The sequence below is a fragment of the Rhamphochromis longiceps genome, linkage group LG13 (assembly GCF_057381845.1).
Source record: "Rhamphochromis longiceps isolate RC_006_pf linkage group LG13, R_longiceps_female_GT1.1, whole genome shotgun sequence".
Lineage (NCBI taxonomy): Eukaryota > Metazoa > Chordata > Actinopteri > Cichliformes > Cichlidae > Rhamphochromis > Rhamphochromis longiceps.
In genome coordinates this window covers 16,158,878-16,184,563 of record NC_140569.1, presented here as the reverse complement: position 1 = coordinate 16,184,563, position 25,686 = coordinate 16,158,878, and the positions used below count along the sequence as shown (strand labels likewise).

The window sequence follows — 25,686 nt, the reverse complement described above, 5'->3', positions numbered from 1 at the left end:
TCAGCCCCAGTTTCCTCTCTGAACATATCAAAACACAGACAAATAAACCTTGTCATTTTGAAACGCCAGCACTAGTGACCAGGCTCCTGAACGGCATGTCATCTGGAATATGGTCACACAGTCCTGTTGAAAGTTGTGAAGTGAACGAGCAAGCAGACACACACACACACACACACACACACACACACACACACACACACACACACACACACACACACACACACACACACACACACACAATTGTATACTAGTGCAAATGTTTAAGCTAATAGAAATATGAGACGAACTGAAAGAGACACAGTGAACAAACATTGCATCAGGCTATCTCTGACCTTTTCTTCATCCGTTTGTGGATGAGTGACACACTGTACTGAAGCTCAACATGGTTTCTTTCAAGTCCCAAATAAATAAAGCCTCTATCTCATCACTGTGGTTTATTCACCTCCATCACTTCTAAAGTGTAAGTAATCAAGCCTTATGATTTGATGACAGATGAGTTTTGTCAGTCACTGACATCTTTAATAAGCTTTATGCAGGAAAAAAATATCTATGTGATGGACAGTTCCTCATTAGGAAACAGTTTAAAGTGCCGGCAGAGGGAACTAAATGCGAAAGCATCATAGTACCTTAAACTCCACATCAAATTGACAAGAGACATGTGTTAGTTCAACCCATTTAATTAAATCCTGTTAATACAATTTCACATCAGATCAGATTTATCACATCCTTTACATTAAAATTTCAATTTGTTGCCTCAGAAATTTGACCTGCTGCTGTGAGAGGGCATTAAACGGATCAATACAACAATGGTAAGCCACAACAATTATAAAGAGAATAACAAAATGTAAACATTTCTCATGCAGCAACACTGGTTATTACATTGGCTTGGATATTCTGAAAATTGTAAAGCAATAAAAGAGAGCAACATTTCAGACATGAACCTGGAAAGAGAAATTAAAGCTGGTGCTGGAATGTTTTATTTTTATGATTAAGCTGCATTTCGTTTGGCTTCTTTTGCTTCAAACAAAAAAAAATGTGCACACTGTAGAAGAAACTCACCGAATCTTCTCAGTTATCCGATTTTCGACTTTCAAGAAGAAATTTTCTCTTTTTTAGACACCAAAAGTTCCAAAAGATAAAAATAACCAAATAAAAATCACATGAGCACAAAAAACCCTACTCCCCTGAAAAAAAATAAAATTCTGCCTCAAACTAAACAAGACACACTGATCATGCCTTGGGTGTCGACTGCAAATCACAGCAATGTTTAATGAAGCTGTAGAAACGCTGTTCTGTCAAAGCCTTGTCTTAATGTTTTAAAGAAGATGTGAGTGTGTGTAAGCGAATGATACACACGGTGAAAGAGATGAGTCCGTGTCAGGCCCCAGGTGTGTGACCATAACCTCTTCACCCTTGATTAGTGGTGGTAGTGGACAAGTGATCCATCATGGCTGTCAAGGAAGAGGACGCAATTGGCTGGGTATGTTTGTCACTGACTCTGTGTGTGTGTGTGTGTGTGTGTGTGTGTGTGTGTGTGTGTGTGTGTGTGTGTGTGTGTGTGTGTGTGAGAGAGAGAGAGAGGCTTGTGCTCTTGTGTTTGTGTTTTGAGTCTCGAGTTTTGCAGTTGCAAATGCTTAGAGGCAATCATGTCATTCAGAGTGTCATCTCCGGCTGAGCTGCATGCAGGGAAGCAGAAGCAAAAGAGGCTCTAACTATGGGGCTGCAATATGATCTTTAAAAACAAGGAAACCTTCCTTTTATATAGGAACATATATTCAAGGAATTTAAATCTTTTCTTTTCCAGATCAGGTGATTAGGTGAACCAAATATCACCACTGGATTCAATAAATAAGACTGACTTGATCCTCCCGTCCTTCTGTTAGCATCTGCTGCCTTCCATGTCCGTCTCTTAGTCTACGGTTGAGCGGCTGTCCATCAGAGCTGATCGTTTCTGATGAATCTGTTGCCCTCTGAGTGCTTGCCATAGTAGATGTAGTGACACTTGGCGAACACTCCTAAAAACAGAAAGAGGAGAGTTCAGTCAGTTTGCTTTAGTACCTGTATATACTTTTCACATTGAAATTTCTAACTGGACTGCATTTCCGTAAACATTTTAGTGTCAAAACTAAACAATCAGCAGTTTCTAGGTTGTAGTATAATAACTGCAGTGCATTTGCAGTGTCATTCGCAGATTAACAACAGCAGCTTTCAACCTGTTGGCAAGACCCTCAGAGCACGTCTCTGATGTGGTTTGTTTATAAGAATGACAGGAAACCAAGAAATAGCAAACTTGTAAGTTCATTTTTAATTACATTTAATTCAATTCAATTTGATTTATATTGCACCAAATCACAAAGCAGTCACCTCAAGGTGCACGAAAACCCTAACTATAAAACGATCCCATCTGAACGAGCACTTGGCAACAGTGGGAAGGAAAAACTCCCTTTAAACATGAAGAAACCTCTGGCAGAACCAGGGGTTCTGCTGAATCCAAACTAGGAGCTGGTTCCGCAGAAAAGGGGCCTGAAAGCTGAAGGCTCTGCCTCCCATTCTACTTTGAAATATCATGAAACTATGCAGATGTATTAATATTATTGAAGGCATCTTCAAAATCTAGGTAATAAATTCAGTTTATCTGTTTGACTTTAAAGACACACAAAATAAGCCTGGCTGAGTTTCTAAATGGGAAACACTGAAAGTACACAAAACTGTTTTGTTTACTGTAGTCGTGCAGTTTTAAATGGCAGGACTGAACTGGGTGTGCGTCTCTGCTTCTTGCAGGCGGGTGAAAGAGGCAGTTTCAGAGAGAGACCTGAATATTTGCATTTGCTTCCAATAGATGCAGCATGCAAGTTTAATCAGGAAGGTGTATTTACTGCATTACAGGAACGTATTTAAATAACTCAATGCAGACACAAGATTATTTACTTTATCCTAAGGTTACTTTACTAATTATGGATTAAATTAACTGCAGGATTTAATGATTATTTTCATTACAAATTAAACTTTCTGGCATAAAATGTGAAACATTTCCAAATATTCTTTACATGGGTCTTCCAAATAAGAGGACATCCTGCTTTTCACCGCATTTATGTGCATATATTACTTTTCATTAAGGTATCATATTTATACTTAATCAGCAGTTCTTGTGGATGGAACTACAGTACTAGTCAAAACAAGCTGAACTTCTGTGCTATTATTTCATAGAAGATAGGCAGAATTACTTTATCAAAGAGGTTTACATATATACCTATACATATATCTGTCTATTCTATATTATTAAAACAGTTAATTTAGATATTAGCTATTTAAAAAAAAAAAAAAAAACGGAGAGAAACGTAATCTACCGGAATAACAATCAGGAAAATCAGTAAAACCAAGTATTAAAATTAAAGCCACATCAAAGGGGGATGATGGTCTGCAGTGCTTTTCTTGCTTTATTGCGAGGCGGTGCTGTCCATGCAGAGAGCTGCCCCGAGCTCCGTATTTGGTTTGCAGACGTTGATGTCACATCGCTTCCACTGCCACTTGATGAATGTGGCGGGCTGTACCTAGGTGTCACCTCTCGCCAAATGAGGCAAGGACAAGTGGCATTAGCGCTGTCAATGATCATCTGACAGGAGAACAGATAAAGCTTTCACCATTTTTTTTTCTAAATAGACATCAAGTGCATTACGGGAGGAGGGAGGGGCAGGCCAGATGCAAGGCAGAAAAGGAGAGACTCATTGGAGAGGCAGTGTCGCAGAGGGATGAGGGGTGCTCCAAGTGGTAAGTCCAATCACATAATCCAAAGAGACATTGTCAAGGGCGAGGAGAGAATGGCAACTAAGTGACAGAAAGCAGAGACGGGGACAGAGATACTGGTGCCATATTAGTGCCAAGCATATTCTGATGCCACCCTCAATTCTAACCAAACCTGACACATCGCTCTCTTTCCCCCACTCTCTCCGACTCTTCAAAGTAGGCTCTACCGAGTGACACACACATATGCACACATATAGAGCACGGAGACAGACACACACACACACACACACACACACACACACACACACACACACACACACACACACACACACAGTCCCTGGCAGCAGTAGTGGGTGTTCTGTCAGGCGGCGGAGCTGTACAGCAGCAGCAGAAGCCCACAGGCCCGAGGACAAGCTCAGTCAATCTAAATCTGGACTTTGTAGTGGAGCAGTGCTCATTTCCCCTCATAGCCCAGCTACTTGAGGTGATCCAAACACTGAAGTGTGAGAAGCTGTCACCTCCGATAAAATCCAGGACCAGCTCCGTGCCTGCCTGCTCCCCCGGTGTACGGGGGGTACATACACACGTGTGTTTGTACGTGTGTGTGCATGTGCTTCTCTGACAGTCAGGAGGCTGGGGTGGGGGGGATGAATTCCAGCTGCCGTGATTTGCCTGGGGATATAGGTGCCACGGCTGGAGAGTGGGCTTGACACCACTGGAATCGGGGTGTCTCACAGTGCTCTGATCACATGGGTACCGGGGCCTTTCACATATTCACAGCTTACCCAGCGAGATAGCTCGCACTCTCCAGGAGTAGGGCGATGGGGAGAAATGACCAGAACCAAGGCTCCCAATAAGAGCTTACCTAGAGGGGATATATTTGTAGGTTGCAACCAAAGCCTTTCAGAGATAACCTTCACAGATGAAGGAACTAAAGCCAAAGGCCCCTCGAACCTTCACACTCCGCTGAGCTCGTCACTAGCCTGTGGGGACTGAGAAGGATTGGAGGGACCACATTCTGTGATTCTCCAGTACCAATCAGAAAGCGCTGGAAAATGTGTGACCTGTAACTCCACAACAGCGCTAATATATACACTTGTGTGCGATCATAGGAGAAGTGGGAGTTTAAATTAAGGAAAAAAGGGAAGAACAAAGAACAGGCAAGAGGTCCGTCTCCCAGTGGGTGAAAAAGTGCATGAACGTTGAAAGCTCTACATTTCAGCACTACATTAAGCGGTGTGTTTGGTGCATAAACACATTCCAGTTCACTGCATTCCCTTCACAGCAAGTGTTTGCTCTTATTACAAGAGAAACCAGGAGAAAGATGGGGTGGCTGGAGACAGGAAAGGGAATAACTAAGCCAAACTTGGTCTTACATAATGCCCTCTGAGGCCACAGTCACGCCGGTGGGGCTCTGCCTGATGAACTGATACTTAATAAAAAGTGTTACAGTGCCAAACGTGCTAGTGTACAATATCCTCTGTGTACCCTGAGACATGGATGAGCACACTCGAATCAACACCCACACTCTCAACCATGTACACATTATCACAAACTCATACCCCCTTTCATCTCGAGCACACGGGGAGAACGGTGGGAGCAGCCATTAAAGTGACAGATTAACAAAGTGACGGGGAGGCTAACGTTTCCATCATGCCCTGGTGGAGCAACAATCAGCCCTTTATACTACATACTGTATGTCACACAGCCCCAAGTTAGACGCAAACCCTCTTGTCTTTATTAAAAGCTTGCACAATTGGTTTTTTGCATCTCCTGCTTGGTGATTGCTGCAGTGTGGGTTCATCGTCAGAAAAGTCTGGTCTTTTGCGAGCTGATTACCCAAAGCATGTGTCCTCCCCACAGGGGCTTGATGGGCCATTCTCCCACAGTGTGAGTAAGCTAACTTTGCAAGCGTCATGTTTACAGTGCTCTAACACCAAATCAACACATACAGCATCAACAGTTGCTGTTGAACACAGAATTTCTTAGTAATAATAAAGTACAGTATAACCAAAGGGGTAAAGCAATCCCAGCAGACAGAACTGACAAAGTAATCAAGGGTGTTTTATTCTTTTGCTGCATAAGATTAACACAACAAAAAGTCATCAATAAACATTTGAATAGAAAGACAATAATGTATTCCTAATCAAGTTTCATTGTCCTTTGTAGTTCAGAGTATGTTTTTATGTTTCTTTCAGATAATTTTCTGGTATAACCTGCAGAGATGAATGTCATTCTTTTTTATGTGGATATTTAGGAGAGCATTAGCTAGTCCTTTGTTTGAGATTTATGCTGTAATTATTAAATTGTAATACCGAAGAGGCGCCGCCTAAGAGTATTAACTTGGCAAGATAGCGGTAATACATGAAATATGATTGTACAGCAAATAATAAAATGCATCAATCTGTGTGGTTTTAGATTATACCTGAACAGTCATTGTCTTCTGTTGGTAATGCCTGAAAAGTGGGCTAATCTCCAGCAATTTTACTACATTAACTCCTCACCTGTTAAAGATGCTGTGACCTAACAAGAGACATCAAGAGAAATGTGGAACCAAATCTGATGTAAAATAATATTAGTAATAGTATTAACAGAGAGGTAGTAGACATAGCTTTCGGGTGTCTCAAAACTTAACAGATGGAAGAAGGCAGATCGTGTAAGAGACATAGTTTGTGTAAGAAATAAGGACTTGGACTAATTTTTTAGCTCATAGCATGTGTGGGTCTTGTAGCATTTCATCAGCGCACACTTATAAGAGGAAGACAGAGGGAGTCAGAGAGGGGAGGGAGATGGAGTGGGTTTAATGATTGTTCCCTGCATACAATCAGCTTGACTCTTTTCAAGGGCCATCAATATGTCACAGAAAGACACATCCAACGGATGTAGCTTTTAACATCAAGGTTATCTATTCTTGGCATGAATTCACTCCCTCCACTCCTAGTTTCTTGCCCTGTCCCCTCTCCACATCTATTCTCCCCTCTTGTCTTAACTGCTTCCACTTTGTCTTTCTCCTCCTTTATGCACTCTTCTGCTTTCTGATTATTCACTGATTTTTTTTTTGTAACCACACTCTCCTTTTTAGCGACTTAGCCAACAATTTGTGCGTTTCAATCCGTCAGGGGGGAAAAAATATAACTTGAAGAATCCAATTAACAACACAATTACACTCTCCGTATTATCTCCAAGGGCTGAAATAACACTGGGCAGGTGGGGGATGGGGTCAGATGTTGTTCATCGCTGGCTTCTATAAGAATTGGTGCAAGTGACTTATGGGCTTGGGGTGGAGGCTGCTGTGAGCCAGGGCTATTATTGTGGACACAATCCATCTCCGGCTGTCCTTTTATCAGTTCAGCCCAACGTCATGAGATGGAGTCGCCACCTTCTCTCTATAGGGAAGCCGGTAGATAGATAACCCCTCTGCGTCCCATAAACTAACAGGCAGTAGACTGTGATTCAGCCCACTGAGAGGTCAGCTGGCACACACAGCACATTGCCATGGAGAGAAATTGAATTGTTTCACTTAGTACTGGTGTGCTGGCTATGTGTGGCAGTATGAACTAAGTATATTTTTCTTTTGAGTGCCACTTAAATATTGCCAGAGATAAACAGCAGCAGCAGCAGCAGCAGCAGCAAGCAACTCGAAAGCCAGCACAGTACTGAATGTGGAAATGCAGCACATACTTTCTCTTTCTTGATTTCATATAAATAAGATGAATGAGTGAATAAGATGAAATGAACGACGTAACAGAAGCTGGATCCAGTTTGAAAAAAAAAAAAGATGCCATATAGAATAAAATGACATTTCCACACAGTGGTTGTAAGTAGAGCTACCCCTTAGACAGACTTCCGGTACGTCACAGGGTTAAATCAAAGACACAGAAAACCACTAATACGTCCACACCTATGAACAATTTGGAATCACACTTAAGCCAATCTATATATTTAAACACTCATTGTTTAGGTAAAACCTCTCCTTTTTTATTTTTGATGTGCGGTTCTCAGAAAAGCTTTAAAATGGCATGTTCGAACAAAATCCATTCCTATTCAGTCTTAACTAATAGACTCTTATGTCCATTAGTTAGCCTTTTTAAACAGCTGAGGTGTCACCCATCTTTCACCAGTCCCAAACAAATCTCCTGCTTGTAACTTTAAGAATTAAAGTGACATTTGTCCTCCATCAGTAAAAAATATTTAGTCCATTAAACATAAATAGCTGTCATCATGATGCATGCCCTGGGCTTATGCCTTCCCTGTTCCCCTCCTGGCCGTTTACTGCGGCCAAACAACTGCAGCGCCTGCATGTTCTCAACTTCAGCGTATTGATTAAACTTTTAAATAGCTGCCATATAACCCTGGGACATCAGGAAGATTAATTTGCGTCAATGTTCATCTGTAATTCATTAGCCATTTATACTCTCCACATTCACACAGGCTATCAGGGAAATGCGCCCCATTTTTCACCAAGGCAGAGGCTGGGGAGAAGGGAGAGGAAAAGGAAGGAGGGGATTAAAAAGCCTACAACATAACAGTGAATAGCAAGCCATGTAGGATGCTAAGACATGGCACATGGTGCCGTTTCATAATATTATATAAAATACGGTGATGTATTATACTTTTACTTTTATTGTTGCTGCACAAGCTTTCATTAGGGCCTTATTTCTTTTTCTTTGGGTGTGAGGTATTAAACAGAGACCCTGACCAACACAGAGACAGATGTAGAAACTTTCTACATGATTCAGATGCTATAACAACACACACCGAAGGCCAGCAAAGAATTTAAAAAAAAATGGCTGGCGCAAGTGTGACAGATGGAGAGTTGAAATATTTGCTACTGCCACATCCTGATGGGCTTTCAGAGGAAAGTTGCTGGGTCATGGCTCAAACAGCGCTGATCAATACCAGGTAGCTTTTTCTACATGATTCTCCTTGAGGTAGACAAATAGCACATTCAGACGCTGAAGGCTGGCTGTGTGACTGAAGGATTATGATTTACAATAGCATATATGCAAACAAAAGGTAGGATAACACCCTCTCCTAAAACGACATGCAGTGCACATAACTCAGGATTGTCAAACTCATTTTATATAGTGTGTTTCAAAGAACAAGGATTCTGTGATCTTAGGTGTGTAGAATAAAAGTTCTGGCAGTTCATTGCTCAGACTGTTCTGTAATTATAAAATCTAAAGTTTTCATCAATTTAAAGAAAATTACATGAAAAAACAGGAACGTTTTTGTCATTTTATTGTTTTTATATTACTTAATTATGTTGTAGTATGTGTAATATGAATGGGGGGGGGGGATCTTTATCAATAGAAAAAGGTGTAAAACTTGAAAGTGCAAAAATCTATGCACTTCCTCACATTTTTTCAAAGCTGTCCAGTTCCGGCCCTGGGGCCATATGTTTAAAACCCCTGGCATAACCTGTGCATTAGCAGGCATGACTGAACCCTTACAGCTGACAAACACTTTAAATTAAAGACTCTAATTGAACACTTTAAATTTATAATCATATATACAGGTAAATGCCTGTCAGTTATCCATCTTTGCACCTTCAACTTATGAGGACGAGAAGGAAATTGAATTCGGGGGCACATAAATTTTGACTGAAGACGAGATTACCATTCTGAGGGGTCTAGTAAAAAAAAAAAAAGAAGAAGAAGAAAAAAGGAAATTAATTTCAGTGACGTTTATTCCATATAGAGCCAGAAGAGAAAAATAGTTACAGTAGCTCTGGAGGCTGCAGATAACAGGAAGGTTGTTTAAGGTGGAGGACAGAAGGTCTCACGTCCCCCTTTTGAGGGTCTTTTGCAAAGCATACATTGTCATGTAACCAACAGAAACCCAACCGCAAGCACATTAATGACAGGCTGGTTATTTACTCCTACAGTTCATCTGCTCTTAAAGGCACGTGAAAGCACTAATGACGCAAGTAATCATAAGCGCTCATTTTCTGCACGCCACATAGCCTGACACTGATCGATTGTGTTCTTCATTACGCTCGGGACTTCTAATTAAAAGAAAAGCCCAGATAAGTGGTTCAAACCTTTGACCAAAAACACGAAAGAAAAAGCGAAAATCACAATTAGAGATTTGACTGTGTTTGTTAATGACGCCGTTAATAAGAGCGGCTGGTGAGTCGCTCAATGAAGGTTTAATCACTGGGACAGGATTCAATAACAAAAGAGCATAATATTAATCACCAGAGAGTGATAACTTCACTGTTCATCTCTTTGACATTGGAGGAAGGGATGAATTAATGATGCACTCCATCCGAACACATTAAATAATAATTATCAGGCAAAACAGCATGAAAGGGACTGCATAATGAACCCCATTGTCAGGTCAATTACAACCACATAAAACTGTTCAAAGGGAAGTAGCTTGTTACTAGATGGCCATACTTGAAAGGACAGCTGTGGCTTTATCAGTGCAAGGTGCTGGGCAAGCCATTCGCTCCCATATCAGGGCCTAAAATGTGCGGAGGGGGTTGACATACAGTTTATTCTTAGAGGGCACCGAAACTCTGTCTGGCTGCACATGCCTACTGTAAAAAGCTAGAAGCATCAGTGAGGCGTTCAGTGAAGACCACATCGAAAATTGTCTAGCAAGAGATAAATGACATGACAATGACAATGTTTTGCTGGCTCTAAAGCAATGTCAGTCGCTAAGTGCCATGTTAACTAAACTCAACTACACAGACAATGATGGACTTCACGCATCAGTGGACAAAATGGCACCTCACTGCCTGTCAGTGGTAATTTCCATCAAATCAAGGATGGCCAGCAAATTTAGCCATGAGTGTAACTGCTGCCGGAGTTTTACACATGCACTGATAATTTAGGTACACATTGTGCAGTATTTTCCTTCTTCGCCGCGCTATAAAAATCGACAAATTTGGTTTCACTGAGCATTAGGCGTATCAGCTTGTCCTCTAGCTCCACTTTTGATCTAGACATCAATTACTGCATGGCTGCTAGTACTACTCTGAGACACTCTCTTAAACAAACAGCGTGGCAACCTCCAGCGTGACACATATCAATACTGATCTGACGTCTTGTTCCACAGTCGACCCCCTCAGTTCCTGCCTGGCTGCACCTGCCTGACTGGAGTGTCCAGGGTTGGCTGTACTCCTTCACACTTCCTTCCCCTGCAGACATCAAACACTTATTAGTCCCCATCCTAGGCCTGCTAACTGACTGGCCAGTCTGGGCCACACGGGGACCCCATTATTAGAGTCATTTCAGTGCCCATCCTGACGCGTGTTAGGCAGCTCTCTACCTGGGGCTCCCTGCTCCCTGCCTGCCCGACTGAGTGCCTGGCCAGCCAAACAGTGATTGAACATGACATGGTGACAGAAAACAGGGGAGAAGGGCAATGGAAATAAAAGAACAGAGATGGCAGAGTGAGGCAGACAGAGATGGGAAAGAGGAAGGTGGGTATGCTAGCCAGAGCCCTTGTGGCGTAGGGTGTGCCCATCAACACGGATGAGCGTTAGCCAAGAGCCGCATGTCACAATGATGGAAGAGCTGGATCACTCACATCAGAGCTTCATCTGACTGGAAGATATCAATCTCCAGGCCTAATCCAAAAGGACATGGTAAAATATCCTTTAACATTGCTCTTCCACCCTGTCTTTGTGTGTCCCCTGCTTCTGTAGCAGATGAAAATGTGTGTAACCTTCGTCATTGGACCTCAATCGACCACACTCATTTTCACATCCCATTTCCTCTGTCTCTAGCACTGACAGTCAAATTATGAGGGGCAAAATGATGAGCAAAATGGTACCTTGACAAATGGCATTTAGCCACTAAATACAGAAAGAAAAAAAGAGAAAGGATTACTTACATATGTGAACTGCTGAGATGTTTTAAATCAGAGATTTGAGGAAAACCAACATTTTTCTAGTGATGGCGTGGTTAAACTTTGGTGACATCACAGGTTTTTTTTTAGCTAAGCATGCATGTTACTCATGTGAAAAGGTAGAAATGTTGTCAAGATGAGAGTGAAACCCCAGTACTTAAGATTTGCTTTTCAGAATTGAATTATTCAGAAATAATTGCAAAAAGTAACACACATATAGAGTATCTAATATTGGTTGATGCACTTGCAATTGTGCATATGCAATCTGTGCCATTTACCTTGAAGGGGTATGCTATTCATGTCCAAGAACTGACAAGCTTATATGATATGTCCACCTATTTATTCATTTAATTTGGTATCCCCATCACTTCAAAAAGTTGAGTTTGCTAATCTGCTTTGCAACTTTTCACCACTGTAATGTATACAGTTTAGATCTTCTCACTAAAGAACTAAAGTTGAAAATTAGGTGGCTGGCTAAACAAAGTCATTGACAGCATTATTGATACTTATTATATCTACTGAAATAGAAAATGATGCACATATATACACACACATCCATCCATCCATCCATCCATCCATCCCAAAGCTCAAATCATCTTAAACTGGTTTCTTGAACATAACAATGAGTTCACTGTACTGAAATGGCCTCATTTCAATTCAATAGAGCACCTTTGGGATGTGGAGCAACATGAGATTCACATCATGGATGAAAGCCTACAAATCTACAGCAAATGTGTGATGCTATCATCTCAATATGGACCAAAAGCTCGGAGGAATGTTTCCAATACCTCGCTAAATCTGTATCATTAAAAATGAAGAGTTGTTGAAGGCAAAAAGGATCCAATGCAGTACTTGCAAAGTCTGCCTAACAGAATTGTACATGCATATAGTATGTATTAGATCTGCACAATTAATCAAATTTTAATTTCAATTACAATTTTGGCTTTCTACAATTAAATGTATATGATCGAAGAATATTGAAAATGTCTGTTCCTAAAATAAAGTTAGGTCCATATATATTTGGACACTGAGACAAACCTGTTTACTAAAAAATATTTTAATTAGATATGTGGCACTATGTTAAAGACAGAGACATGAAAATAGTAGCCCCCCATTTTATTTTATACTCAAGGACATTTTCTTTTAGTAAGGCCACTGCAATGTAAGTTTTACTGTTGTATAAGTTCCGCCAGCAGAGGGCGCTCGGTCCTGTACGGGCGCTCGGTCCTCGGTAGCTGACGCTACACTAGAAGAAGTAGTGCCAGTGGTGAAGAGGCAGCGTACGGCCTGCGCGCCAAAGAGAACTGATTGTCTTATTTTTCTGTTTTTACAGGTAAGCTGGGTGGTTGATAATATAAACAGATGTTATAAAAGTGACAGACAGCAGTGGCGATTAATGATAAATGTCTTGTGTGTGGCGAATGTTAAGCTAAAGAGCTAATTTCCAAGTTGGTCCAGTTGTTAGCCTGTGCCGATCCAAGTGTTAGACTGTACCGAAACTGTGAGCTCGGTGCAGGTGTATTTTTGGGTTAAAGCCACAAGATATATATTTTGCACAATAAGAGAAAGTGTGAATTGCGTTATGTTTAGTTCATGAAGAGTGAATGCTGTAGAAATATGTTAAGAAAAACATTTATTTGACAGAGATCTAGTTTATTAAATACAGTTAAGAAGACAGGTTCATAAATAGATTTAAACAGTAGTAAAAACAAGATAAAACTGTAATGAGTTCACTATGTTGTTCATGTGTATAGTAAAATGTATTTGTGTGATTTAACCAGTTTACAAAGGTGGTGCATGTGAATGTGAAACTGTATAAGTTACTTGTATAAAGTAATGTCAGCTACACTAGAAGAAGTAGTGCCAGTGGTGAAGAGGCAGCGTACGGCCTGTCTTATTTTTCTGTTTTTACAGTTTTCTGTAAAAATAAATATGTTGCACGGGAGATGAGTTGGCCCATCATTTCAACTGTGTAACAGATACATAATGGGCATGGAAATAATGTGTAGATTCTCAGTTTTTATTTGAGAGCATCCGCATTCAAATTGGATGAAGGGTTTAGGAGTTTCAGCTCCTTAACATGTGCCCCTCTTTTTAAAGGCACCAAAGGCTATTTTACGGGCAGCTGTGGACAATTCCTTTGTAATGTCATTATCAATTAAGCAGATAAAAGGCCTGGAATTGATTTAAGGTGCGGTGTTGCATTTGGAAGATTTTGCTGTGAACAGGCAACATGTGGTCAAAGCAGCTGAAACAAGCCATCCTTAAGCCCATCGGAGAAACTGGTACAATAGTGGGAGTGGCAAAATTTTGGTACATCCTAAGAAAGAAAGAAAGCACTGGTGAAATCGGCAACGCAAAAACACCTGGATGTCCATGTAAGACAAAAGTGGTGTATGATCGCAGAATCATCTCCATGGTGAAGAGAAACACCTTCACAACAGCCAACCAAATGAACAACACTCTTAAGGAAGTAGGCGTATCAATATCCAAGTCTACCATAAAGAGGAAAATGCATCCAAGTAAATACAGAGGGTTCGCTGCAAAGTGCAAGCCACTCAAAAGCCTCAAGAATAGAAAGGCTAGATTGGACTTTGCTAAAAAAACATCTAAAAAACTCCAGCATAGTTCTGGCAAAAACATTCTTTGGACAGATAAATCCAAGATCAACCTCTACCAGAATGTTAGCAAGAAAAAAGTATGGAACAGCTAATGATCCAAAGCATGCCACATCATCTGTAAAACACGGCGGAGGTAGTGTGATGGCTTGGGCAGGCATGGCCGCCAGTGGCACTGGGACACTAGTGTTTATTGACGATGTGACACAGGACAGAAGCAGCTGAATGAACTCTGAGGGGTTCAGAGATATACTGTCTGATCAAATCCAGCTAAATGCAGTCAAATTGTTTGAGCAGTGTTTCATAATACAGATGGACAATGACCCAAAACATACAGCCAAAGCAACCCAGAAGTTTATTAAAGAAAAGAAGAGGAATACTCTTGAATGGCTAAGTCATCCACCCGATCTTAACCACGTTGAGCATACATTTCATTTGAAGGCTAAACTTCAGACAGAAAGGTCCACAAACAAACAGCAACTAAAAGCCGCTGCAGTAAAAGCCTGGCAGAGCATTAAAAAGGTGGAAACCCAGCATCTGGTGATGTCCATGAGTTCAAGACTTCAGCCTGCCATTGCCAGCAAAGGGTTTTTTAACCAAGTGTTAGAAATGAACATTTTATTTTCAGTTATTTAATTTATCCAATTACTTTTGATACTCCTGATATGAAGGGATTGTGTTTAAAAAAAAGTTTTAGTTCCTCAAACTTTTATGCAATCTTTTTGAACTACAGAACTAAAACTAGAAAATAATTTCTGTCCAAATATTTATAGACCTAACTGTAGAACGCAAAGCAAAAGCAAATTTAGTGCCCCCTAAAGCAGTGCCTGACCGTGTCAGGAATGTAGCACAGTGTAAGTTTTGTACATTATCAGGAAAGAAGCACAGCACGGACGTTAAATCGCTGTTTCGTTTACATGAGGTGAAATAAAACCATTTTTGTCACTAAAATCAATGAATAATTGTGACGGGTTCTGATGGGAGTATTGATCAGAATTAGGGCTGGGCGATATGACCCAAAATTCATATCTCGATATTTTTTAGCTGGATGGCGATATAAGATATATATCTCGATATTTTTTTTAAGCCATAAAGTAAGAACAAAAAGAGTTCTTAGTCAAAGCTGTGTCCCAGATGTCACACAGGCACTTTTATTAACATACAGCACAGATGTACATGAAAAATTACTCAAAATTAAATTATGAGCATTCATTAAATAATAATGCTCCATAAATAAAAGAAAACAAGGTTGTTTTTGTGCTAAACAAAGAGCTCACAATTGTGCAGTCAAAATGTAAACTAAAAGACGCTGAGCGTAATAACAAAGACAGACAGATTTTACAGCTGCTCTGTTCCCAAGTTTTACTGTGTGACTGATAGCCTGGAGTTTGAAATCCGCTTCATAACCACGTCTCTTACAGGTGCCATTTATGGTCCTTATACACACACAATACGGTAATATTACGTTGATGCACAGTACGTATCACTCCGCGAAGCTCCTCGGTAGCCGTAATGCGCCGACAATCTATCAAGCGGTGCAGCTCCGTAGCTTACCAAAGTCGTACTCAAACATTTTTGACAGATTGCTGAGCGCCGTGTACCACATAAAATCGGTTCGCGGCCACCAAGCACAACCAGAATTCATACATAAGGCGCGCTATCAACTTTTGAGAGAATGAAAGGATTTTAGGGTTAGCGCTGTTAGCTCGTTAGCGCGGTTAGCTCGTTAGCATGTTTAGCTCGTTAGCACGTTGACGCCGTCCAGCCCCACGCATGGGGCGATGCGCAGTAACTCGTTAACGGAGATTTGCCGTGTCCGTCTTGTCGCTGCCTGCACGTGAAGCGATGGGGTAGGAGGGGGAGTTGTCTTCAGTGAAGGCGAGGCGGAGTAACGTTGCGTAGAGACAAAAGTGGACGAAAGAGAGGCAAACTTGCGGCTCCACAACTATAATTATAACGTAACATAGACTATATCGATATAAAGGATATTGTCACATCTTATATCTCGTATAAAAATATATCGATATGTTTTAAAAACTCGATATATCGCCCAGCTCTAATCAGAATTATCGCTTTAATCATTTTGGCCATAATCATGCTGCTCTGATATGTATTTAAGAGTATTTTAGAGCCAGACATTGTGTGAGTTATAGGTGATTATGGGAGTACAAAATGCGAGTACAAAGAAAAGCAGCCAACAGATACTGTAAATTTAAGGTTAAAAGGATGAAAAATGTGCACTTGGTGACATCACATTCAGCTTATAGCAGTGTCAAATTACATGCCGTCATTTCCTGCCAGAATTACAACTGATGAACCCAGGGTAGCCAATCAGATTTGAGGCTGTGGTGATGATACGTTTGTGTTTTGTGAGATTCTTCATGCCCCTCTGGCCTCCCTATGCCTTATGCAGATGGATGGCTCCACTGCAACTCTATTTCTTTTAATTAATATGACATATCCCCTGCTCATATGCAGAGAGTGAGGCAGGGGGACATGGAGATGAAGGTATGAGGGAATGATTAACTGTGGATCTGTCCGTCCTTTTGAGAAATGATCTCGCCTCTTCTGCTCTTCCCAGTCTTCCCTCCTCTCTTCATTTCTGTCTTCCTTACGCTGCCTTGTCCGTGCTCCTCTTTGGCTCACTTCATTTCTTTCTGCACCCTCCCCTCTCTTTCTGTTTCCTCTTATCTGTGTCTCTCTGTCTCCCCTCTCTCTCTCTCTGTCTCCCTCCTCACCTCTCCTTCCCCCCGACACCCTCGGACTGTCCTCAGCCCCTGCACATCTCCTGACAGGTAAAATAATAACGCTCGTACATCACTGCCCTGAAAAAGTCCTATAACCTAAATCTTCACTTGCCACACACCCCGGGACTCAATTACTTTATTGACATGTAATCTTCATAAGGGGAGAAATATTGAGCATGTAAGGTCAGCTGGTTATGAAGACATATTATCATATTATCTGCATGAGGGTTGTAGGGGCTAGGACCTGACAAAGCTAATTATAATGGTACATGTTTCAGAGCTCAGAGCGTATTATCTGCTTGGCTGCTTGGTTGAGCCACAGCTGAGGTATAGAGGAGAAGGGGATGAGATTTCAAACCTAATAGGAGTGGGATGTCATCTCAGGGCATAGGAATTAATGAAGCCAAATATTATCGACTGCACATCACGGCACTAATGTCCTTGATTTGTTCACTGTATTTGTCAGGATTACCTCGCCATACACTAATGGGTAACAACACATCACAATAGAATCAGACTGTGGAAGCGATCCCTACAACAGTACAATAATAACAATAATAAAAAGCTATACTGCACCCCTTCAACTATTGTATACAAAGTGCAAATAAACTGCTGTTGCTCGAGCTGCTCCTGAGCCAAAATGTCACCGTGGGTTAGTGACTGCAGGAAGGACAGATGCTGATGGCTGTGCTATCGCTTCTCTCCCAAGGTTATCTTAATAATCATCTTTTCGGCTCTCTTATTACAATCTACCGCCTGCTATATAACAGAAAAACACTAATCTGGGTGATGGTTCAAAATGTTCTCTTTTCACTTGAAAATAGTGGCCACTATTATTTACAGGGAGATTATAATTTAAGGAGAACAAGGGGGGGAGGGGCTAGTTATTTCAGTAAAACATAGACCAAAGGGCAAAAAACAAACAGTTGGCTAGCTCTGAGACACTGCATGTCAGGGTCACAGTGGAAACATGCAAACATAGAATCAGACCGCCAGATATGTTTGTTTCACTTTATCCAGCAGCATGCCCTCCACCCCATCTCAGTTATCCAGCTGTCCAAGTCCTTAGCTCAGAACCGCTCCTGCAGAAGATGCCTAAAATGGTACAGAGCGGCTGGCCAGTGTTGCCAAAGGTTATGCGTTAACACTTGCTAATGGTGTCAAATTGTGAGACATATTTTTGCTTTCTTTAGAAGCTCTCCAGGCACTAAACACTCACATGCACAAAAATAGCTCCTGTTTATTCGTGCTTTCAGCGTTTTCAATCAGTTTATTGACATTCTGCTGCATTATAGCAGTTCATAATTTCAGCAAATACACAAAACCAAAAATATTTTTTTTCATCATATTCGGTGTGGTTTGAAGGTTTAGGTTTGAGTACATGTTTATCCTTTACGATAGGGATGAAGCTGTGCAACAATCTGGGATAAATGTATGTGTCTGAAAAAAAAAACAGTCAATCCAATCATCTTGCAATGCAGCGACGTAACATGCCAGAAACTATCGACAAATCAAATTATGATGGTGAAATAACTTGTCCGCTCATATTACAATGACAGGGAAACCTGCTCTGTCTGTTTAAAGGGACCTAATAAGAAAATGAATGTGACAGATTAAAAGGTTGTTTTGGACTTCCTAGCATTTCAGTGACCCTGCTCTTTTCATTCTGGTTGAGCTGAGATGTTGAAGCCTGTGCAAACCATAAAACCCACTACTTCCTGTAACCTAGGGCCCCTTTTATATTTTAAAAGAGATAAAATGCATGTCAGTTCTACAAAATAGCACTGACATTCATATCCAGTTGACCTTATGGACTTCAAGGCGGGGCACAAAATCTGTGCCTGTTTTCGGCTCAGCCTTGACACCGTTCATTCAGTTGGAGAGTGAATCTGAAGTAAACAGAAGCTTAGATCCATAGCACAGGAATCCCGGCATATGGGATAATGGCCTTCTCTTCTCTTTACAAGCAGTTTTCACACAGCCCAGTGCAATGAATAATCTAAATGGCACTTAATGTGAGCTATGCTGATACTCTGACAATAGTTTGTGTTCAGACATCACAGCTTAGTGTCTCCCAATTGTGTATTGATGCTTAGGCAGTTGAAAATAAATCACAGGATTCAGCAGAGTGAATCCAGAGAGTGAGAAAACAGTTTAGACAATCGCCCAATGGAGCTTACCATAATTGACAGATGAGTTCAGCTCTTTTCACGACAATAGCTCAGAGCATAGAGGGTACCTGGGAATGACATTGTGTGTGTGTATGGACAAATAATGCTCCAGAGGAAAAAGAAAAGTGCATCCATGCAGACCTGGAGTTGTTGTATTATACAGGGTGGGCCATTTATATGGATACACCGTAATAACATGGGAATGGTTGGTGATATTAAAGTCCTGTTTGTGGCACATTAGTATATGTGAGCGGGCAAACTCCTCAAGATGGGTGGTGACCATGGTGGCCATTTAGAAGTCGGCCATCTTGGATATAACTTTTTTTTTTTTTCAATAGGAAGAGGGCCATGTGACACATCAAACTTATTGGTAATGTCACAAGAAAAACAATGGTGTGCTTGGTTTCAACGTAACTTTATTCTTTCATGAGTTATTGACAAGTTTCTCTTTGTTCACAGCCATTGACATGTCGAAGAGGTTAACACGTGAGGAGCGGATCGAAATTGTGTTGATATCTGGTGAACGCAGTAACCGGGTCATTGCAGCAGATTTCAATGCAAGACACCCTACAAGACCACTCATCTCCCATGCTACAGTTAGCAAACTGCTTGCTAAGTTTCGTGAAACTGGTTCAGTGTTGGATTTGCCAAAATGTGGACGCAAGAAAACTGTCACTAATGAAGAAACATCAGTGGCTGTCCTAGCTTCATTCAGCAAGAGCCCACAGCGTAGCACTCGCCGCATGTCACTGGAGAGTGGCATTAGTCGAACATCCCTTTGGTGGATATTAGCTACTCACAAATGGCACCCGTACAAACTCCAGCTACTGCAGCATCTCAACGAGGATGACCCAGATCGGCGCACAGAATTTGCAGAATGGGCAAAACAAAAATTGAAACAGGAACCTCAGTTCACGCAGAAGATTTAGTTCAGTGATGAGGCAAACCTTTATGTGAATGGTGAAGTTAACAAACAAAACCACCGCTATTGGTCTGGCACTAACCCACATTGGATGGATCCCTCCAAGACTGTTGGAACAACAAAAGTGATGATTTGGTGTGATACAGTATATGGGGTACAACGATAGTGGGTCCATTCTTCATCAATGGAAACCTCAAGCCCACTGGATATTTGAAATTGCTACATGATGACGTGTTTCCCACTTTATTCACTGAAGCTGGCACGTTCCCTGAGTTTTTCCAGCAAGATGGTGCACCAGCATATTATGGGTGCCAGGTCCGAGCATTCCTAGATGAACAGTTTCCTGGAAAGTGGATTGGTCATCGTGGGCCAGTTGAATGGCCCCCAAGGTCTCCCAATCTGACCCCCTTAGACTTTTATCTTTGGGGTCATCTGCAGGCAATTGTCTATGGTGTGAAGATACGAGATGTGCAGCACCTGAAACTACGGATACTGGATGCCTGTGCTGGCATTTCTCCTGCGGTGTTGCTATCAGTGTGTGAAGAGTGGGAGAAGAGGGTTGTATTGACAATCCAACACAATGGGCAGCACATTGAACACATTTTATAAGTGGTCAGAAACTTGTAAATAACTCATGAAAGAATAAAGTTACATTGAAACCAAGCACACCATTGTTTTTCTTGTGACATTACCGATAAGTCTGATGTGTCACATGGCCCTCTTCCTGTTGAAAAAACAAAAGTTGTATCCAGGATGGCCGACTTCTAAATGGCCACCATGGTCGCCACCCATCTTGAGGAGTTTGCCCCCTCAAATATACTAATGTGCCAGAAAACAGGACTTTAATATCACCAACCATTCCCATGTTATTATGGTGTATCCATATAAACGGCCCACCCTGTACTATTATCACTTTAATATATCAGTAATGTAAATATTGCAGTCTTTTAGTAATTCTGTTAGTGCTTCAATGAATTGACTATAAAAAAAATCCCTTGAAGATCTTCATGGAGACTATGAAGAGATTTCAATGTGTCTTAATTGTGTCAATTAAGACACATGGAAATCTCTTCATAGTGTTGTTGTGCCAACAGCACTAAAGTAATCTACCCTGTAGTTTCATTCCTGTAAAATGGTAAGGACTCCTTTTCTAAAAATGATGGCCTCTATTATTAACAAATATCAAGTGTTCGTAAACTTTTAAAGAAGAATTGAATTATATTACAATTTGAGAATTATTTTTGTAGTTTTGCAGTTCCATGTCGGTGAATAAGAGTGCCACTCTAATCACTACACTGCTAGGATCTGGTTATGCATTGGTTAAAATGAAAAGAAGGGAGAATTTCCCTACGCCATATTTCTTTATATTTTGCTTCAAAGGAGTATGAGGTCATTTTTAAAAGTAGTTTTGACCAACAGTTCTTCAGGCTTTCTGAAGATCGTTGAAAGTTTGTGTTTGCACCTCGTCATGTTCAGGTTCTTGTGTGTTGACGCACCTAACACTGACCTAAAAAAGCACCTATCTCAAAGGGTTTGTTGTGTCTATACATAACAGATTTATCAAGGAACCAAATTGAAATTGTATCTTTAGAAACTTTGTTCCAAGCATTCTGATGCAGAAACACACAATTCTTTTCCATATCTTTAGTTGGATCTATGAGAAAAACATGCTGTATCTTGGTATGGTGTGCAGTGTGTCTGGACAGATCTTATGGAGTGATGAATTCAAATTTGAAATATGTCAAAATGTACAGAGGAGGTCAAGAGAGAGGTACAATAGTATGTCTCTAAAGCCAACTTTGAAACGTGGTAGAGGCTTTCTCATGCTATGGGGCTACATTTCAGCCAGTGATGTTGTCAAAATTTATCATTGCAATAACATCTGGGGATACCAAGTGGATGACTGGGAAAAGCTTCATTTTTCACATAGTGCACATTATAAGTACCAGCATGATAGAGAATGGAACAGAAGGCAGCCAACATCCAAAGAAGAGCTTTGAATGTCCTTCAAGGAGCCTGGAGAACTCATTCTGAAGAAATGAAAAGAACTTCCCATCACCTGCCTGAGAGAGTTAACCCTTTAAAACCTCCACCATGAAATAACTGCCAGAAATCTTTACTTTTTTGATAATGAAGTGTTTGTTTAACCTTAAAATTTGTAAAAATATATCAAATTTTAATCTGCGTGAGTTTTAATTTGTATCACATTTTCTACATAAGCCATAGTTTTGCAATTTAGTCATTAGAAATGTGTTACATCATTTTTTGAGGGTAAAAAAAAGTCACGCTGATGATGTAGAAGTCTCAAAAACTCACAAAAACACGTGTATCAAATACGATCGATGGGCTTTAGAGGGTTAAGGCTGTGAAGAATAAAGGTAGTCATACCGAATATTGACTTTCAAGCTCATTAGAGTTGTACAAACTCTGTTTTTGCCTTAGATACTGTATTTCCTTGTATACATCTTTCAATAAAGTGATGGCTTTTGCACAGTACTATATGGAACACTGTGGAAGTCTTGTTTTTATTGCTTGAAATTGTGCTGAGTTTTGTTGTATACTCAATATGATAAATTTTAAAAAAGATCATTAGCCGTATCAATGTTTTATTGCACTTCAGAACCTATTCTCAAGCCAGAGTTCACCTTATGCTGCTGTGTGGCCTCTTCTTTCACCAAATATTAGCATTTCCATGTTGTGTATAGCTATGTTAAGATTCCTGACAGAAAGCTTCACTGATGTAGCACAGCTGGTAAGCCATACAGCATGATAAACTAGCTGCTGAGTGAATTGGAATCTAATTTGTTTGAGCCATTAACCAGACTTGCATTAAAGCATGTTTTGATCTTGAATGATTACCGTGCGCGATCAGTTACCCTAGAATTAGCATCTACAGCAGACTTAAAATATAATTTATTAAAAAACACCCTGATTAAGATATATGACGCCACATAAACTGAGAAGGTAAGTGTACTTAACAAATACTGTATTGTTTTATATTAGCTGATATAAACTATGAGACGTTTTGTGTGTCTGTTTAAACATCCCAGGTAACGTGCAATAATTACAAGGCTACAAGGCATTGTTCTGGTCTGATCCTGTCCCTTTTAGAATGACAAGTTGTCGGCCATCTCCTTGAATGTTAGTAGCTATTCATCAGAATGAAGGGTAGCGAGCCCCCCTCAAGTAGACAGACTCAGCCTGCTCACTGAGCAATTTGTTTCACGGGGTACTGACACAGAAGAAAGCTTGTGGACCCAACATCCATCCTGCTGCAAAAATATCCAAAACCATCTGGCAGCTAACCCCCATCCTAAATTACCATGATGGACTCCCACCTTTGGAAACCATGAAGGCTCCAGAAACCCGCTCCAACTTCTGACTGAAAGTACGACTTGAAAGCACTGACCACATCTCAGTTGTCCCCAACCACAGCTACAAATCATGGTGGAAAATGAATAGTGTAGTTGCATTAGAATCAGAGTTGATTGTTGCAGGCCTATCCACTTTGGATGATTTATGTTCTGCTACCTTCCTGAGAATGACCAGTGCAACTGGGAAGTAAACCAAGGTCCAGAGGACTTGCAGTATATTTTTCCACGAGGGTTGGGTCTGCTTGGCAGAAACTCATGTCCTTGTCTATTCTTCTGACATATTAAGGGAAGCAGCCAAGAAACATACGTCTATTTGTGCTTAAGAAAGTTTTAACGGGTAAGCCCAGTTGGGTTTCTATCATCATAAATAACAAAGGTTTGTCTGCAATAGTCACGGACTATAAAGATTTAGAAGACTCCATATTTTCCCGCTGCTGAGAAAGTGGCTCAAAGCTTGTAATAATCATATTTCAATAGTGATGGGTGGAAAGTATGACTTAGCTTTTTTACTCAGTAAAAAGTAAAACAGGTGCTTTAAAAAATTGCAGATTAATTTGTGACATTAATTGTCTAACATTAGTGAACTCTTGGTGGCATCATAATGAAACCACTTCAATCGCTTCAGACAAACCAAATCCAGAACTTTACTTTAACTTGACTGAAACAACCCTTATTAATGCAGAATATCAGAGAGGGAAATGTGTACTTTTATACCAATAGTTAAAGGAACTAACAAACAATTATCTTGGAATAGTTCAGAAGCTGACAGTACTATCTTTCCACTTTAAGTTTCTCCTGTATACGCCCAACATCAGTTTAAGAACTCAAGACACTCGGGAGACTCTCCCAGCTACATCAAACGGCAAGGTAAAAACAATAGTGTCACTGACATTTCCCCAAACCCTGCACAAACAGAATTATTCACACACTGAGAGGAGTGCCATCAGATAACGGAGAGATAATGACACTTGGTGGAAGGCAGCTTTCTCAAAGCAGTTTAGAGCTGGCGTGTCACAGTTTGGCAGTTAAGCCTGTCATGGAAGTTGAGGAGGTTATCCTGGCATTTTAATCTAGCCTGCTTCTAAGGGAGAAAATGTAGAGGTGATTTCCAGGGCTAGTAATAACAAGGACAGGCCTGCCTCCTAAAAATGAGCTCTCATCACTTTGGATGCGGACAGCGCTGTGCAATGCGAAGCCGCGATGAGGGATTGCAGGCCCAGTTTGCCTCGTCCCCTCTCGCCTCATCCATCTCCATAGGCTGGCTTAAATGGATATTCATGTTGCTGAGCCAATCCACTCCTGGGAGGAATAATATCACATCATCTGACTCAGATAAAGGAAATAGAGCCTGTCCTATTCAGGGGGAGTATATAGTACTGTGATATGCTGTGATATACACCAGGAGCCTCGCTGCCAAAAAGTAGACTGATGTGACCGCGATGGAATTTTCAGAATCTTGTACATTTGATACGCGTTTAGAAGCAAAAAGAGAAATATCGAGCATTTACGACACATTTTTCTACTTACTTTTTGTTTCCAACTACAAGTAAAGAGCCATTTTTAACAGGAAAATGTATTAAAGGTATTTATTTTGTTAAATTACAACATTCAAAGGGGTACACGTAATGTTGTGCCTTTTTAAATAGAATATTATTACTGATAAATATTCAATTCAATTTTATTTATATAGCGCCAAATCACACAATAAATACACATGTACTTTTTCCTTTTGTCTTTTAATATCGTAAGATAAATTTTAGCCTAATAAGTAGAGAACACTGTATTACATTGTGAGCAAATTATAAGCGTTACTATGTAATGTATAAATTGAAGGCTAGTTTTAGCTGTTTAGCTATATTTGAGATGAAATATAGCAAGTACTCAGGGGCGTAATTTCCAGGGGTGTTAGGGGGGTTATGACCACCCCCCCCAATAATCAGATCCAACCAATATAACCCCCCTAATGAAATTAAGAATTAACTTGCATAAATAGGCTGTTGATTTTCTTTACTCATTTCAGGTATTGCCAGCAAAATAGTTGCATGTTTAATCATCTGGGAATTTACCCAGATTTATTTATTTATTTAGACAGAGATCTTGACCCCCCCAATGTTCAGCACAAAGTTACGCCATGCAAGTACTTCTAGAAAATTTGCATCGCAGCACCACGGTACAATATCTTACATTTCGACATTATCTGTCCAAGTAGCTCCCGAGGCTAACACTGTGCATGGTCATTTAAACAAAGGG

The 25,686-nt window shown here is 40.6% G+C and overlaps 1 protein-coding gene across 1 annotated transcript in view; it reads right to left on the bottom strand.

Moving 5' to 3' along the window:
* Window positions 1-1,472: 1,472 nt before the first annotated feature.
* lrmda (leucine rich melanocyte differentiation associated) overlaps window positions 1,473-25,686 on the bottom strand; it is a 211,992-nt gene continuing 187,778 nt past the window's right edge. Inside the window, exon 7 of the mRNA XM_085428394.1 lies at window positions 1,473-2,015. Within this exon, the coding sequence (XP_085284520.1) occupies window positions 1,936-2,015 (80 nt within the window). The 3' untranslated portion in view covers window positions 1,473-1,935. The remainder of the gene's footprint in view (window positions 2,016-25,686) is intronic.